Raw genomic sequence first — 19,244 nt, forward strand, 5'->3', positions numbered from 1 at the left:
AGAATACTTAGAAGACAAAATGATATAATTTGTGTGTATATATACACATATATGTGTATATATATATGCACACAAACAAATATATATATACAGATATGTTAAGTGTAGTATGGCGCTCAGAAGGATCTTCCTCTTAATGTACTTCTATAAATTGGCATCTGTAAGCTGCTTTTCTTCTAGTGAGATACCTTGAGTATAGTTGTTTGTATTCCACATCTAAATTTTTTGACCAACAAATTTATAATTGAAAGCTCCCCAACTCTTTTTGAATTAACAACTAAAAATCGAAAGCAAGAAAGTACAATGAGGAGAAAGTTAAAAGCAGAGCATGTAGGTAAACAATTAACTGCTTTTCCCCACAATTTCTTCATAAAGGAGCAACTTTCATTTGGAGATCTAAAGGGATAATATTTACATGGCAGACACAAGAGGTCCTAAAACAGACATAAGGACTGTTGGGAGTAAATACCTTCCAGTGCATCTGATGCTGACATTGCTACTACCCACCACCCCAGATTCACAGGTCCTTCCACAACTTGGTTGTTCTGGTCCAGCTTGGTTGTAACCTGGACTGGTTTCCATGGCTTACCACCAAGAGAACTTCCATCAATATAAACAGTCATTACATCAAAAAATTTGTTTTTGCTATGTAATTTCTCTTCAAGTCCTAAAAGCTAAGGTGACAATTCTCATGACATCAATTTCCGGTCCACAATTGGGATCAGAAGCCAAAGAGGTAAAAGAAAACCAGAAGAGTATGATGTACCCAGGTCCTAAGAGAAGAGTTTCCAGGAATATGAAGTGGACCGCAGGACCAAATGCCGTTCTGGAGTGGACACACTATCAGAATTGAGAGGCTGCTGCTCAGTGGAGGGACATGGCTGCCAGTCCCAGCATGAACAAAGGGAGATGAGGCTGGACACCAATGCTTCAAGGGACAGATTCTTTTTGAGGAGGGAAGAATTGGCTCAAGTGTTAAGTGGGCAAGCTCAGGCAGGTTGAGTGATGCTACTGCAGCCAGAAAATTCTCCATGGGCAAAGGTTGGACAAAGGATGAGGGCAGAGCCAGCTAGGTAAGTGGAAAAGGAAATGGAAAGCCTGCACATATGGATAAGAGCCAAAGGGAAAACTAGAGATAGATTGTAAGTAAATAAGTGAAATTATAAAAGCTTTTGCTATGGATTTTATACACTCATATGTAGGCAATTGATGATTTTAAGCAGGGAATTGACATATTTAAATTTCCATACTTTTTTCTAACTGTATCCACATTAGAGAGGAGTCATGTGATGTTTGGTCAAGTGTCTTCACATCCAAGATGAGATGAGCTGTTCTTAAAAACACATCTTGAAAGCAGAGTGAGAACAGAACAGATGAACAGCGATTATCTGAACTCATATTTAGGTTTTCGTTAAACTTCTTTTTTTTTGGCTTACAATCATGTCCTTGAAGCAGAGTATTTTAAGCTACTGCCTGCGGGGACATCTCAAGAGAACAGTAACATCTCTGGGAGAGCCTGACACCTATCTTGGTGAGAAACCTTGACTCTTGGGTTCAGTGAACACCACCCTAAGTTTTTGTTTCTTTTTTAAGCATGTACTCTTTGCTTCATGTAAATTAACTGTGCACAGAGGTTTTTCTGTGGCATTTCCATATGTGCATACGATGTGTTTTGATCAAATTCACCACCTTTATTACTCTTACACAACTGGCAGACTTTCGCGTGTAACAATTCGTGATTGTTCTGTGAACCTTCTTGAGAAATTAAGAACTTGAGAAAGTGCACGCTGTGAAAGGACTACTAAATTTCCTTCATTTCACCCACATTTTTACTTAGTAGATATTAATAACTAGCACATATTCTCGCTAATCTCCAGTGCCTGGAGTATGTGTAAGAGATGAATTGGGCAATTTTTTTTTTTTCTGAGAGAAATTGACATCATTCCATTGTAACATTTTCCAGTATTTTAATATACTGGAGGTGGCCTGGTCTAAAATTATTTCTCCTTTGATTTAATATCACTGCTTCCTGTCCTACTTAGTTGAAACAAAGAACACCTGCTCACCTTGGCTAACATAATGCTCTTTTGTATACTAAAAGATTAGCATAGAGTCTTCTGTCAACTTCATTGTCTGGTTGCTAAATCTACTTCCTTTTATTTTCCAGGCTGGAAAGGATCCTGGAATTTATAATACTGATTTGATCAAACTCCTAACCCCTTACCAAATGTGTACTTGGCCTAACAGTAAAGTCCATGTCTCCCTTCCTTCTAGTTTTTGCATTAAAAAGGCTGTTTTATTTGTTTGAAAAAAAATGAAACAACAAAAACATATGCTATTAATTGTGTTATTAATTTGTTATTAGAGAAATTAAGATCCTTGTCATTTGCACAGAAGCTTAAGAATCAAGAAAAAACAATAAGGTGTGTAAAAAGATTCCTCTCTCTTTTGACATCTCTAACTTGAATCAAGTAGGATGCGTATTTTGTAGCATGCTGTCTATAGTCAATAGGGTAATTTCTCTAAGACACAGAGGGTGATAAGCCAGAACCTTTAAGCCAATCAAAAAATATTTTATTGAAATTGCTCACTACAATGAAGTTATTAACATATCCATCTCTTCACATAACTAATTTTATTCCTTTAAAATTACCATTTTAATTTAGAAATAATAACTGTATATTTGTGAAGTGCAAAGGAGAATTCTACACAGCCTTCAAAAAAGAGGAAGCTCTGTCAACTGTAACAACATAAATGGAACTAGCGGCATTTTGCTACATGAAATAAGACTAGCCATATGATTTATATATGCACTCTAAAAAGGTTGACCTCAAGGAAATAGTAGAAAAGTGGTTGTCAAAGCCTGGGGAAGAAGAAAGTAGGACTAGGTTACAGAACAGAGATACTGATCAAATATACCAAGTTGGAGTCATACTGTTATAAAAAATTATCTTTAAGCTACTCTCAGCCAGAGTTCATGTCACATCGTCTTGTAGACAACTCACCAAATGCCTTTTATTGGGGTTCTTGGCTGAATGGTTGGAAAGAGAGATGCTAAGAAACACTACACATGAATATCCAAGCCTAAAATGGAAACTTTATTGAAAGTAAGAAGCTTCCCAAATGAAGTACTGCCAAAATTTGATATTAGAAAGTGATACTGGTAAATTTTAGAAGTTTTGTTATTTACTTGACAGTCTCTAAAAGTCAAGGAAACTCTCTCATTCTTGCATTTCTGGAATGTGACATACACAATTCTAGCCTCCTTCAGTGCCTAGTTCCTAATCTCGAGTCTGTGTGCTAGAAGGAATTACACTAGCACATGGAATTAAAAATCGCCATTGGGACATTATCTTGTATTACCCAGTGGGTCCAATGTTCTCAAAAAGTGTCTAAAATATTTTTATGGAAAAAGAAGGTAGAAAAGTTAGTGTAAGCACGATGTGACATTAAAAAATATTGGCTACGCCAACAACAATGACAAAATATTTGGCTACTCATCACTAGCCATAGAAATGAAAGGAGGCCATTAATCAAATACAGGCAGAATCCAGAAGCTAGCGAGGAAGAATAAAATGTTTCTTGTAGGCTATCTAGAAAAGGATACACACCTGTGTAAACCCTGATTTTAACCCATAGAGGTTCATTTTGGAACTCTGACCTTCAAAATTATAAAGTAGTCACGTGTGTTGTTTCATAGTACACAATTTTTTGGTAATTTATTACAATAGCAACAAGAAGCTAATATATAGAGGGAAGAAGCTATGATTTATCTAACAGGAAATTTAATTTTTAAGTGTCTGCTGCTAAGTATGTAATTTAAAGTTGTCCTTTCATTTAAATTTCTAGCATTAGCTTTTCCTACTTTCTTGTGGGTTTATGTGCTTACTTCTGTCACATTCTTAAAGGACTGTGGGAGTAGAATCTTGTGAAAATATATAGCTTTTCTCTCACTTTGGTTTAATAAATTTAAACTTTTGACTTTCTTACAATAAAAATATTTAACAAATAATTAAGAATTCTCTCTTCTATTTCAAAACCTTTTAAAGAGCTCATAAGAATGATCAAATATGCCAGTTGTTCTATTTTTCATGGCTCAACTAAAGATATTGGCCCTTTTACATCACTTTTATTGCTTGAATGTGTTGATTTCATACTTCTCCATGGGTGGAATGATATAGTCTTTCATAAGACTCATTAAGCTAGGAAAGCATCATTATTATTCTTGATGTATTGCCATTGGCCATAAATTATGAATTGTAGTAACCTTTACATTTACTTTCTAATACAGTTTCTATTAGAGGACACTGCATGAGCCACTTCATTATTTTTCTTTGTACTACCCTGGTTATAATAATGCCTGCCATTTAGGGAGACCCTTTTAACTGAGTGTCTCAGAGTGCTTTATGAAATTTAAATTAATTCTCACATCACCCTTAAAAGGGTAGGCATTATCTTGTTATGTAAATAACTTGACACTGAAGTTAAATGAAGTGCTAAGAAAAATTACTTCAAGGTAACAATACACACTTTCAATTTCATCTCCTCCCCAATCTAACACATTATTCTCTTATTTATTATGCCAAAATTACATGAATGAATTTACCTTTGTTCCTCACTTTTCATTCATCAGGTACTCTAAGAATCCTTACAGCCAAGTCAATTTCTGACAACATGAAGCGCTGAAGAGAGAGGAACAAATAATGTCTAACCTTGAATATCTTCAGCTGTATGCTTAAATAGAGGCATATGGCACATACAATTACAGTAAAAGATTTCAGGTTTGACTAGATAATTTACAAACTATAGATAACTATTAGATTTATATTAAAAATCAACCAGCACTTTGAAGAGTGTAGGAGAATTTTTATTCTTCGTTTGAATGTGAAATCTACAGAAACTAAAAATCATTGCTTAAACAATTTGTAACATTGATAATAGTATTGAAAACCTTTCCAAGCATACTCTTATATGTATGCAAATGAGTTAGCAGGCACTTAAACAATGGCGAAGAAAGAAGAATAGCAGGTACAGAATTTGGGTTATACATTTTCTTACCCTCAAAAAAGAAAAAAAATGAATTGAGACAGGTAGATGCTAAGAAAGGAGAATGAAGGGAACAAAGCCCAGGGAGGGCAGGATGAAGTCCCTTAGTTGCTTGTGGGCTCCTGAGTACAATGGAAGAGCCAACACCAGAATCAAAGTCACAAGCAAACAGGTCCCAGAAATTTCAGGCCCTCATGTCCAACAACCAGCTAATGTGAATCAAGTAGCATTGATTTAAGAGCTTTATTATTGACTCCTGTGATTTATGCAATACAAACTAGCAAGGAATGAGTACTTAACTTTCTAAACCACTGCTAAAGCAATTGAGATGGATATTCTTTTTATGCCCGTGGCTTTACTGAGGTATAAAATTTGTATGTTTATATTATACAGTATGACTGATATTCACCCAATAGTTATTGCTCTAAGTACCTGTTGAGAAGATTTAAAATCTGCTGCCTTTGGCAAATTTCAAGAATATAATATATTAGTATTAACGATAATAGCAATGTACAACTGATCTCTAGAAATGACTTATCTTGCCTAATTAAAACTTTGTATCCTTTGACCAGTAACTCCACATTCAATCCAAACCTACGCTCCTGGAAACCACCATTCTATTCTCTATTTCTGTGAAGTTGATATATTCATTTAGGCTTCATAGAATGGACTTAAGGAGACTATGACTTCCTATTACAAATGTGATACAGACAATACAAACTAAAATGTCACTGTTGGACCCAAACTATTTATTATTCTATGACAATCCCAGTTTATTAGTTGATTGGGGGATCTCAGACACTCAACCAAAAGGGATTCATTCAAATTTCTACTACTCTATTGTCTAGGATAAATGAAACTAAGTTAGATGAAATGTGTCAATTTTTTTCCATCCATCCTTCCAACATTAATTATATATGTACTGTGAGTCCAAAACTGCTAGAAAGACAGTGCCGGTTAGGTTGAGAGTATATTATAGGGCATACTGTCACAGGGACGATGATGCACTAGATGCCCTTATGAATGAAGAATTTGTTCTGTCTCCTGCACCATAATTTCTTTATCTTCAATATGAAGAATATATTGGAACAGATGAGCTACAGTATCATTTTGAACTTCAAATTTCACTAATAAACAAAACAGAAAAAGCCCCAGGCAAGAACTGGTTGGTCTTTTTGCTTAATTATAGATAATAGATAATCTCAATATAAATATTAAAAATTAAAATCAACAATGAAATGGATTTTCTTAAAAATCCAGCTGAGCAAACATCTTGAGTTTCACTAGCTTAGGAAGTACATTTTGCAACTAACTCAGGAACATCAATATGTAAATGAGAAATAGCCTCAAGTCACTTACTATCCAACTCTTAGCTGTTTTGCTCTAAAATTACCTATGAAACAAAAGTCACAGTTTGGCTATGTTATTTGTTTTGTGGTTCTAATAGTTGCAAAAGGATTAGCTTTGGTCTAGTGTACATATGTAAGACTTTCCTGCCTCTCCTTCCTGTATCTCCTTTTTTCTTTTCTAAAACAATTAGGATTTTGTTCAAAGCAACAATGAGGTTAAAAAAAAGGTAAAATACCCTTAGATTTTCTTCCATCCAATTGATATAAGAAGACATGAAATAATTAGTAATAAATCTGCTAAAAGATATGTAAGTCTTGTAAACCAGAAACTAAGAAACTGCTATTATTTTAAAATAAGATCTACACAAATGGAGGAAAATCAGAAAGCTTAATTTGTTAGGATGTCTGTTCTTCCTTAATTGATCTATGGATTCAGTGCAATCACAGTGAAAACCTTCCTTCCTCCCTTGTTAAACCTAAATTTGCTCTCCAGTTCTAAAATCCAGAAGGCAAAATGAAGCACCTATGGATAACAAGAGCCTTCAAAAAGAAAGGGAAAAAACTCCAAGTTGGAAGATTTGTGACTACCTGATTTCAACACTATCAAACTAATTTAATCACGGCAGAATGGTACTAGCATCAAGGCAGGAAAACAGATCAATGAGACAGAATAGCCAGTGTAGAAACAGACCCAAAAGACATTTGATTTTTCAACAAAGGTGCTAAGTAAATTCAATTGGAAAATCCTTTTCCACTTACTGTGATAGAACAATAGAACACACAAAATATCAATTTTAATCAATATATAAAAGTTAATTAAAAATGGAACCAAATCTTAAGTGTAAAGATCTAAACCAATAAAACGCTCAGAAGAAAACAAAGCATTCTGAGTTGTACAACGATTTCTTAGACACAACATCAAGATTATGAACCATGAAAGAAAAAGAAATCTTTAAGTTGGACTTCATCACAATTACAGATTTCTGTATTTTAAAACATACTGTTAAGAGAATGAAAAGAAAGTCAAAAGGAGAGGAAAATATTTAGCCCCTATGATCTGATAAAGGAGTTGTAAATTACATATTAAGATCTTTCCAAACTCAAAAGTAAGAAAACAAGATAATCAAAAACTGAGGGGGGATTGTATTTGAACAGATTCTTCAACATAAAAAGGTATATGGCCCCCCAAAAGATGCACCACATTGTTCGTGTAAGTTTCAGGGAGTACAATTTAAAGCCACAACGAACTGCCAAGGTGTTCCTGCTATAGCTTATCTGTGTAACATGTGTCCTACCTCAGATTGAGGGACAAGTCCCTCTTTGATGACACTTAGAAATATCAGCTTTTCTTACCATAGTCACCTACAGGGGACCCCCATGCAAGATACCCCTTTATGGCTTGCTCAGCCATAAATTTCCAGGTAATTTTACAGAGGAGCAAGGAACTGATGTAGGTATACTGTTCTGCAAAGTCAGAATGAGTCATCTCCTGTCATTCCTCAAAGCACGCACTTTTACAAGCCAGATCCAACCACCATTAGAAAAACAAAACAAAACAAATTATTCAGAATTTGCACTAGAGATGGATTTTCTCTAGTCTTTCCCCTGTCTATATCCTGCTTCTTGTCAATAGTGTGGCAACTGACATTTAATTATTATTTTCTTCAATAATTAATTCGTATGTGAGAGGATTTAAGCAGGAAAGAGATCTTTTCTGTGATTTTTCAGTTTCAGAAAAGCTGTAACTCTATAGAACAACAAACATGAAGGTCTCCTGTGTACAGTGAGTTGACTTAGAAATACATGAAATGGAACAGAATTCCCATTCCATTTCATAGCAAATGTTGTAAGTTTGCTAGCTCAAGCAGCAATCACCTAGTGCTATGTTAATAAAATTGGACATTAAATTTTGATTTCAACTGGGAGAACATACTTGTGATTATGAGTTCACTGCCAGCTTTTCTAATGCTGGCAATTCTTTTGAAATACTCAAATACAAATTTTGTTGCAGCTAATACATGACCTAAAGTGATTTTCATCATTTTAGCTATATCCTTATTTGTAAAACACTACTCAATACAATGTTTAATGCTTATTCCTGACCTATTTCTTGATATGTTGAAATTCTACAATGATTAGTAATAAGCTACAATATTAGGGAGATAGTTTAAACTTATTATGGCCCACTTATATATACTAGTTATTTAGCTAAACATGCTATCTTTGACTTGCAAAATTAATGACGTTCCTAACATTAAAATAACCGAGAAACTTATAGAGAGTCATAAAATTCTATGTAGTTCTACATAAATTCAGAAGTCTACAAATAAAAAAAAAAAATGTGTCCTGCCGGGCACTGGTGGCTCATGCGTGAAATCCTAGCTACTCAGGAGGCTGAGATCTGAGGATCGTGATTCAAAGCCAGCCCAGGTAGGAAAGTCCGTAAAACTCTTCTCTCCAATAAACCACCAGAAAAAAAAAAAAAAAAAAAAAAAACGGAAGTGACGCTGTAGCTCAAGTGGTAGAGCACTAGCCTTGAGCTGAAGAGCTGAGAGACAGTGCTCAGGCCCAGAGTTCAAGCCCTAGACTGACAAAAAAAAAAAAAAAAAAAAAAAAGTGTCCTGGAAAAGAAGAAAAATGAGAAAAGTTAGATTGACTGGAGTTCCTAAAACGTGTTTTTCCAGGAAGTCAGATCTTTGGACAAACCACAACAAAATTTGTCTCTTACTAAATTTCAAAAACAAAAGAATGCACATTCTGATTACTTCTCAGAGAGGGCTCCTTTGATGCTCAAGAAAGAAAACTAAAGATAGGACTTGATTTAAAAAAAGATAAACATACAAGCTAAGTTTTACACAGTAAGATGTAACAAACTTCCTGAAAGGTAACAGTTCTCTTTCAAAGGATAATCACTTCAGTGAGGCTAATTAATCTTAATACTTAAAATGTGTAAGAAATGAACTACCACCTGCTGTTTCCGTATAGTATTTACATTTAAGGAAACAAAGTAACTGTCATTCTGACAAATTAGGTATGAGTAGTTCAATGTTAATAAATACTATGTAGTAGAAACAGATTCTTAGGAAAAAGTTGAGTTAATACATAAAGTGAAAATTTTTAATTTCTATAGTATTATTACTTTTAAAATGTGTACCTAAGGAATGAGTAAACTTTAACCTTTTGCTGTAGTCAATATTATTAAACCAAATTGAAATAAAGAGGTATTCTGACTATTGAATTAAAAAGGGAAATAGCTTTTCTGGTTTGTATGCTTCCCCATTTCCACTGAGGTAGAAGAATAGCATCCTCCTGTTTGTAGCATCTTTTTGAGGTGACAACAAAGCTAGGAACAGACAAGAGGTTCCCTCTCCACTGGCTTTCCGATAGGTCTTCAGTGCTGAGCATGGTAGTATACACCTATAATCCCAGCATTCAGGAGACTGAGGCAGAAAGATTGGGAGTTTGAGGCCATCTTTGGTTACATTAAAAGACCTTGTCCCAAATGAGAAAACAAATGTATATATAAAACAATACTTCCAAAGCTAAATACTTTGTTAAACCTCCCTCAAATTTCTTTTGCAAGAATGGTGTTCTTATGCAAGAACACCCTTCAGAAAGTTAAATAGTTGACCACACAATTGTATTTGATCATTCATTCTGAAAGACAAAATGGAAACTAAACTGCCAAGAAAAAGATGGGATTTTAAATGGTATGTGAGGTAAACCTTGTTTTTCGGGACAAAATTATTTGGTGATTTTGCTAGGGCATAATGGTAATTGTGTCCTTGGAAAAAATACCTATTTTCCCTCCAGGTATTCCCTTACACCTGGTGGAAAGTTGGCTATCAATTCAGATGAAAAATCTCCATATGCCACCTTCATGTCCATAAATAGGTACTTGCATCTGCCATCTAGATGCATGTCCAGTACTTGCGGAAGAACATACCCTCTAATCAGTTAGAGCCTCTTTCAGTCTGAAACATTTCAGCTCTCTGTATGCCAGGGTCCATTTGCTTTTGGTTGTACTTCTCCCAGTCCCTACATCTTAGTATCCATGATGGCATTTATACTAGAGGTTTTCAACCGAGTTTGCATTTCAGTATACCCTGCACAGAGCATAAAGTACTCCTTCTTGAACATTCCCTAAAGTAAAGGAAAGTCTGGAACCCTGAAGTTAAGTCAGAAAAATCCTCCAGGGAGTGCTTTTGCTGTCAAAAGAGTATTTTTATAGCCATATTTCCTAAAGTAAAAAGAAATCATGCTAGTAAAACTTGCAAAATATAATGAAGATTAGCATTAAATGAATTACATAATTATCCAAAGATACATTATATAATAATTCATTGACAAGTAGAAATACATTAAGAGCCAGTGGGAGTGTCAATAGGATTCAAATCATTGTATGAAATGATAAAAATAATATAAACTTGGTGTTATGTACAAACTGACTTCAGCTTAAATAATACTTCATTTCTGCTCTAAATTTGGAAACTTTAACTGCTCCACAAGATGATTGGTAAAGCACTTTCCAATGTCCTCAAACTACCAGGTGTGTCCATGTAAGGATTTTGCGGGGAATTGACTTAAGATCCTAAACCAAGTCTAAATGTTCACTCTTTCTGACTGGTCTTAACCATCCTGATTCTTTCCACATCTAAAATGGAACATTATCATCATTCTCAAAGAGGATGACATGGTTTTATACTTGAGGAGCAAGCAAGAACAGCAGCCAATGAACCAATCAATGACAGAGCAGTAGAACTAGAAAAGATAACAGAGAATTTGTATTTCACTATGTTCAATTTAGAGACTAGGGCTCTGAGATCCAGAGATGAATAGCCCAAGATCGTACAGCCACCAAACATGTCAATGGAGTGACCCTCCCTAGTCTATGTAAAACTAATCAAATAAAAACCTTCAGTTAATTGCTAAGGATTATCTTACACATTTTATTCATAAAATCTTTGTGATTAAAGCAAAAACACATTGTTTTCATCATATATATGAGAAAAGCAGTTGTCTTAAATTTGGGTAGTGGAGATGCTTAGAGGTGAATGGATTCAGGAAATCTTATGGAAAAATAGACAGAACATGCACTTAGACTGGCTGTTAGGGTCAGCGAAAAAATGAGAGGGTTGACTGGATTACTGGGTAGGAAAAAAGCCTCCATGGAAGACTTTATAAGAGCATAACTCATAAGTTGTCATTTGGAAATATTTAGTTGGAGACATCTATTAATAAGACCATTGGCAAGATTGAGTATGCAGATTAGAGGCCACAATGTGAAGCTCCAAGAAATGAACAAGACTTTGAAAGTCCCACTGACACAAAAATGATCATTTTGGAACTTACTGAGGTTATTGGTGGTTCTCAAATAGCAATGATTTTGCATATCAGCCCAAGAGACATCTGGCAATGTCCAGGGACATTTTTGATTGTCTAGGTTGGGAGGTAAAGCAGTTTTTAACTAGACAGCCCACCAAAACAAAAGAGTGTCCAGGTATGATACTTCAGGCTCATGTCTGTAATATTAGCTACTCAGGAGGCTATAATATGGAGGATTATGATTCAAAGCCAGCCTAGGCAGAAAAGTCTGAGAAACGATTTCAAAAATAATCAGGACAAAGCTGAGGAAGTGGTGCTGTGCCTCAAAGTGGTAGATCACTAGCCTTGAGCAAAAAGGGCTCAGGGGCAGGGCTTAGGCCCTGAGTTCAAGCCCCATGGTTGACCAAAAAAAAAAAAAAAACTCGGAAAAAACTGACGGAGCCCTAACATGAGGTTCTAAGTTCAAACCCCAGTACAGGAAAAAAATAGGATCTTGCGCAAAATAATACAGATATAAATGCATGTTGATTTGAATGAAGGGAGCAAGGGAGCTACTATTCTTCAATATGCCATTGTATAGAAAATATATCCTCATGTTATCAACTTAAAATTATTTAATGATATTTGGCCAGTTAAGAAATAAATGTTAAAATATCTGAAGAATCACTTCTAAAATCATATTTAAAATGGCTACTATTAAATAAGGAAAAATAGTTGCAGTTAGAAAGTAAGGTAAAGGACAGGAACTAGTGCCTCACATCTATAATCCTTGATACTCAGAAAGCTGAGATCTGAGAATAGTAGTTTGAAGCCGGCCCAGGCAGGAAAGTTTATAAGACTATTTCCAATAAACCAACAAAAAGCTAGAAGTGAAGTTGTGGATCAAATGGTAGATTGCCAGCCCTGAGTGAAAAAGCTAAGGAACACTACCTAGGCTGAGTTCAAGCCCAATTTATACACGCGAGAAAAATAAGATAATTCCTGTTACTATTTTAAATAAACATTTCTAATTCACAAATTCATGAAAAATGTATGTAATCTCTGAAGTTCTTCCACTGATTATGCTACACATATTTATTGAGTGAATTCATGTATGATTATATAAGCACATGCATGAATCAGCAGTGTAGCATATCTATACTAAACACATGCCAAGGGAACAGAAAAGGAAATTGGAAATTTGGATGCATAATCACAATCTCTATGGAAGTGGAAACATTCCAGCAGTATAACAGAGGTAGAGAGCAAGTAACTAAAATGAATAGAAATACTGAGTTTGAAGATTATTTTTTTCCAATACAAAGTGCTTCTTAGGATCCTTCAACATCTGACATTGCGAAAGTTATTGTCCATCACCAGAAAATTACAAGTAAGATTTCTGAGAATTCACTCTCTGGAAAGTAGCTAAGAATATATTCTTCACATCTGGCTAAGACAGAGTCACACTGCAGAAGACAGATTTACAGCCCACTCCTTGGAACAGGACTACTTCATAAATAAGAGAGTCCATGAACTTCCCCTACAGAGTGGTACTGAAATTGCTAATCTAAACATATTATGAATGAAGAAATGAGAGTAAGGGGTAAAAAATGAGTGTTTAAAAATGTGTGAGCAAGACATTCTCATGAAAAACAATGATGATGTGAGAGAAGAGAGAGAGAGACAGAGACAGAGAGAGACAAAGAGAGAGACAGAGAGACAGAGAGACTCTGCAATTAGGATAACCACAATGGGCATAAAAAGTGGACGAGAAAGCCAGGCACTGGTGTAATCCCAGCTACGCAGGAGGCTGAGATATGAGGATTTCAGTTTGAAGTCAGAGTAGGCAGGAAAGTCTGTGAGATTCTTATCCCTAATAAACTATTCAGAAAAAGCCAGAAGTTGCTTTCTCACATGTTAGTCTTGAGCAAAAAGAGGCTCAGGGACAGCTGCCATGTTTTGAGTTCAAGCCTGAGGACTGGCAAAAGAGAGAGAGACAGAGAGAGAGACAGAGAGAGAGACAGAGAGACAGAGAGACAGAGAATTTATGCAAGACTTCAATGCATATTCTAAAAAATTAAGAAAAGTAAGAAAAGGGATAGGATGGGAGGAATGGGTGAGAATATTTAAAGGGGTGACATTGATCAAGATGCCTAGTATTCATAAATTGCTTTGGTAAATGGCAACTCCATTGTACAATTACTTAAAGATAATAGAAAAAGGGTAGTGAAGATCTTCTCCCAACCCATGGGCTTTCTATTGATCTTGCTAGTTAGGTCCTTTGCCATGCAGAACTCTGCAATGTCATGCAATCCTGTTGGTCTAACCTTTCTTTGATTTGTTGTGTTTCTGGGTCTCTATGAAGAAAATTTCAGCCTGTGCCAAGGAGACCTAGGGTTTCTCCTATTCCATCCTGTAATGTTTTCAGAGTGTCTGCTTTGACACCGAGGTCTTTGATACACTTGGAGTTGATTCTGGTGCAGGGTTATATATAAGGATCTAGATTTAGTTTTCTACAAGTGATAAACCAGCTTTGCCAGCACCATTTACTGAAGAGGTTTTTAGATCCCTTATTGAAGATTAGATGGCTATAGGTCTGTAGGTTCATTTCTGGATTTTCAATTCCATTCCATTGGTCCAGAAGTCTGTTCTTGGGCCAGTACCAAGCTGTTTTGAGGGTCTCATATCTAAAATATACCTAGAACTCAAAAAATTAAATCCCCCAACAACAAATCCTCAAAGAAACAACTGCCCAATAAATAAGTGGACTAAAGACTTAAAGAGAAACTTCTCTGAAGAGGAAAGAAGGATGGCCAATAGACACATGAAGAAATGCTCAACATCCCTAGCCATAAAAGAAATGCAAATCAAAACAACATTGAGATACCACCTCACCCCAGTTAGAACAGCAAAAATCAAGAACGCTAATAACAACAGATGCTGGAGGGGATGTGGACAGAAGGGAACCCTACTGCATTGTTGGTGGGAGTGTAAACTTGTTCAACCACTTTGGAAAGTAGTAGGGAGGTTCCTCAAAAGACTCCACATAGAACTCCCCTATGACCCAGCAATCCCACTTTTGGGCATTTACCCAAATGATCACAAACAAGACCATTCTAAAGCTACCAGCACAACTATGTTTATTGCAGCATTCTTTACCATAGCTAAGATATGGAACCAATGCAGATGCCCCTCAGTAGATGAATGGATCAAGAAAATGTGGTATATATACACAATGGACTCCTATGCCTCCATCAGAAAGAATGACATTGCCTCATTTGTTAGGAAAGACTTGGAAAAAATTCTATTAGATGAAGTAAGCCAGGCCCAGAGAAACATAGGTCCCATGGTTTCCCTTATTTGCAATAACTAGTATATGTCTGAGACAAGCAGAAAAGGTCAGATAAGTTGATGTTAGGTGAAATGAACCCCAAGATAAGTATTAAAATGTTTTTCTTTCTTGCGATTGTTTCTAACATATTTATAAGATGATTTCTTTGTTGCTTTGAATGTCCCTCCCCCACAGTATAACCCCTGCTTTCATTGTATTTGACGCTGGTATAATTTGTGCAGGGGAGGGGCAAAAACCAACTGTTTAAATAGGGGTATAGGTGGACCCATTGCAACAATGAGATGTACAAGTCGTTACGCTGAAAAACGAACTTTACAACTTTGGCCGAGTGGGTGTGGGAATGTGGGGGGGGCAGGATGGGCGGGGGGGGGGGGGGGGAAGATGGGAAGTGATGTGAAGGGGAAACAAAGGAGGAGGCAACAATGCTTGATAAGAAATGTACTCATTACCTTGCCCATGTAATTGTAACCCCCCTGTATTTTATTTTCACAATAAAAAAAAATTTTTAAAAAGTTAATAGAAAAAGGAGGACGAGGAAGAGAAGATGAAGAGGAAGAGGAAGACAAATTAGTTATGTAAAGATGATCCTTTTAACCAAGGAGTGGAAAGAGGTTAAATGAGAATAACTTTTCATCAGGAAGGGTAAGTTGATTCATGCCACTCGCATTTAAAAAAAATGTTTTAAAATTATCATTAAGTAGTTGTACGAGAAGTTTCAATTCATGTGTCAATTTATTTATTTATTTTTTTAAATTTTATTTTATTTTATTTGAGAACATACTGTACAGAGGGGTTACAATTACATGGGCAGGATAATGCATACATTTCTTACCAAGCACTGCAGCCTCCTCCTTTGTTTACCCTTCACCTCCCTTCCCAGTCATGTGTCAATTTATGTCCATTCACATTCTTGGTCAGAAAAGCACATGCATGAAATAAATGATGGAATTTTGACTATAAGTTCATGGGTATCCCTAATTGCAAAACCTATCTTAATACTGTCTAATTTGTACACAATTATGCTTAGTAATTTAGAGTCTTGAGTAGATTTATGGGAAATTACAGTGAATTTATATGTAATTTATAAACAGCAAGCTCATCTACTGCTTCCTCATCCACTGTATCTTTGTATCAAATTAGCACTGTGCTACTCTGGAAACAGAGCTGCACACAACTCACCCTGCCCAGCTCTTTATCCTCTAGAGCCAGAACACCGGTGCTTTCTGTGAAGAGCTTCACTTTCACCACAGGCCGAGGATGGGTGGTGGTGAAATCTCCTTGGGTTCCCCATCTGCAAAGAAGTAACAAAGATTTTAACATGCAGCATTAATTCTCCTCAGAATAGATGTGTCAGCATTAATTCTCCCCCAGAATAGATGTGTCTCTACAAAAAGCACATTAAGCAATAGAGAATCTTTGGCGGCTCACTGAGATTCTCATTGTTGCTTTTGTTTCTGACAGATGGCATCAACAAGGATAATAACAATAAGCGATGCTCAAAAAATTGGCAAGTTAGAGTCCAAAATGTGCTGTAAGAACTTAGGTTAAAGTAAAGAATCATGAAAGCAGATAATTATTTTAATAATTAAAACATAAATCCTAGCATCATTTTTAATGATTTTTGGGAAAATCATTACCAAGGGAGTGTTTACATTAAAGGTGCTATTCTTAAACACTGAAGGCTTTATTTTACCTCATTTGGAAAATACTTTACTAAATATCATTACTTTTTAAAAAGAGGGGACAGCTGGGTGTCAGTGGCTCATGCCTGTAATCCTAGCTATTCAGGAGGCTGAGAACTGAAGACCAGGGTTCAAAGCCAGCCCAGGAAGAAAAGTCTGTGAGACTCTTCATTCCAATTAACCACTCAAAAACTAGAAATGGCACTATGGCTCAAAGTGGCAGAGCACTAGCCTTGAGCAAAAGAGCACAGAAACAGAGTCCCTGAGTTTAAGGCCAACGACCACCAACAATAACAAAAAGTGAAGGAAAAAGAAGAGGCAATCCAAAAATTCATATGGAACTATAAAGACCCTGAATAGCAAGAACGATCCTCAACAGAAAGAACAGTGCTGGAGGAATATCAATACCAAATTTCAAACTCTACTACAAAGCCATAGTAATCAAAACAGCTTGGTACTGGCACAAGAACAAACTTCAGGACCAATGGAATAGAATTGAAAACCCAGAAATGAACTACAGACCTATAGCCATCTAATCTTCGATAAGGGAGCTAAAAAAATAGAATGGAAGAAAGACAGCCTCTTCAGTAAATGGTGCTGGCAAAATTGGTTAACTACTTGTAGAAAACTAAAGCTAGATCCTTATATATAACCCTGCACCAGAATCAACTCCAAATGGATCAAAGACCTCGAAGTCAAAGCAGACACTCTGAAAACATTACAGGATGGAATAGGAGAAACCCTAGGTCTCCTTGGCACAGGCTGAAATTTTCTTAATAGAGACCCAGAAACACAACAAATCAAAGAAAGGTTGGACAAACAGGATTGCATGAAATTGCAGAGCTTCTGCATGCCAAAGGACCTAGCTAGCAAGATCAATAGAAAGCCCACGGATTGGGAGAAGATCCTCACTAGCCATACAACAGCCAACAACAAATCTTCAAAGAAACAATTGCCAATAAATAAGTGGGCTAAAGACTTAAAGAGAAACTTCTCTGAAGAGGAAAGAAGGATGGCCAATAGACACATGAAGAAATGCTCAACCTCCATAGCCATAAAAGAAATGCAAATCAAAACAACATTGAGATACAACCTCACCCCAGTTAGAATGGCTATAATCAAGAACTCTAATAATAACAGATTCTGGAGGGGATGTGGATAGAAGGGAACCCTACTGCATTGTTGGTGAGAGTGTAAAATTGTTCAACCACTTTGGAAAGCAGTATAGAGGTTCCTCTAAAGACTCCACATGGAGTTCCCCCATGACCCAGCAATCCCACTTTTGGGCATTTACCCAAATTTTCACAAACAAGATCACACTAAAGCTACCAGCATGACTATGTTTATTGCAGCATTATTTACCATAGCTAAGATCTGGAACCAACCCAGATGCCCCTCAGTAGATGAATGGATCAAGAAAATGTGGTATATATACACAATGGAATTCTATGCCTCCATCAGAAAGAATGACATTGCCCCATTTGTTAGGAAATGGAAAGGCTTGGAAAAAATTACATTAAGTGAAGTAAGCCAGGCCCAAAGAAACATATGTCCCATGGTTTCCCTTATTTGCAATATTTAGTATATATCTGATTTAAGCAGAAAAGGTCAGATAAGTTGATGTTAGGGAAATGAACCCTTAGATATGCATTCAAATGTTTTTTTTTCTTTCATGGGATTGTTTCTAACACATTAATAAGATGATTTCTTTGTTGCTTTGTATGTCCCTCCCCCACAGTATAACCCCTGCTTTCACTGTATTTGATGTCGGTATAATTTGTGGAGGGGAAGGGGAAAAACCAATCGTTTAAATAGGGATACAGGTAGACCCATTGCAACAATGAGATATACAAGTTGTTATGTCGAAAAATGAACTTTACAACTTTGGTGGGGGGAAGAGCATTGGTGGGGGGGCGGGTGGAGGATGGGAAGGGATGGGAAGGGGAAACAAAGGAGGAGGCTACAATGCTTGATAAGAAATGTACTCATTACCTTGCCCATGTAATTGTAACCCCTCTGTACAGTATTTTCACATAAAATAACCCAAAAACCAACAACAAAAAGTGGGGACAATTTTCTCAGATCTATTGCTTTATGTGACTTTTTATAACTCCTGTCAGAAGGAAAAAAAATATAGACCATAAAACTATGAGTGAATGGAAGTTAATTCCTAATACATTCTCTTAGAAACAGACTAAGTCTTTTGACATCTGGGTTTTCAAATTATCAGAACAAAATAACATATTTTCTTGACTTATATTTTAATTTATAGCATCTTGTCTTTTCCACACACCAATTCATTCTAGCTTGTTGACAAACTTAATTGGCACACACTTGGTATTAAAAAAAATCTTACCAATATTTCTTATAACTGAGAGATCACAGCGCAGCATGAAAAAATGCCATTGAGCAAAATATCACATGAGAAGAGTAAAGGTTTAACAAAATAAAGATTCAACCCTATGATCCAGCAATCCCATTCTCAGGCATGTACCCAAACAAACACAAACA

General features: G+C 36.1%; 1 protein-coding gene across 3 annotated transcripts in view; it reads right to left on the reverse strand.

Moving 5' to 3' along the window:
- Positions 1-19,244, reverse strand: part of Cadps2 (calcium dependent secretion activator 2) — a 454,722-nt gene that overhangs the window by 212,003 nt on the left and 223,475 nt on the right. For all 3 annotated transcript variants that reach the window (XM_042695976.1, XM_042695975.1, XM_042695977.1), the window contains exon 7: positions 16,231-16,342. In XM_042695976.1, the coding sequence (XP_042551910.1) occupies positions 16,231-16,342 (112 nt within the window). The remainder of the gene's footprint in view (positions 1-16,230; positions 16,343-19,244) is intronic.

Source organism: Dipodomys spectabilis, unplaced genomic scaffold, assembly GCF_019054845.1.
Source record: "Dipodomys spectabilis isolate Male_0828 unplaced genomic scaffold, ASM1905484v1 ptg000197l, whole genome shotgun sequence".
In the NCBI taxonomy this organism is placed as follows: domain Eukaryota; kingdom Metazoa; phylum Chordata; class Mammalia; order Rodentia; family Heteromyidae; genus Dipodomys; species Dipodomys spectabilis.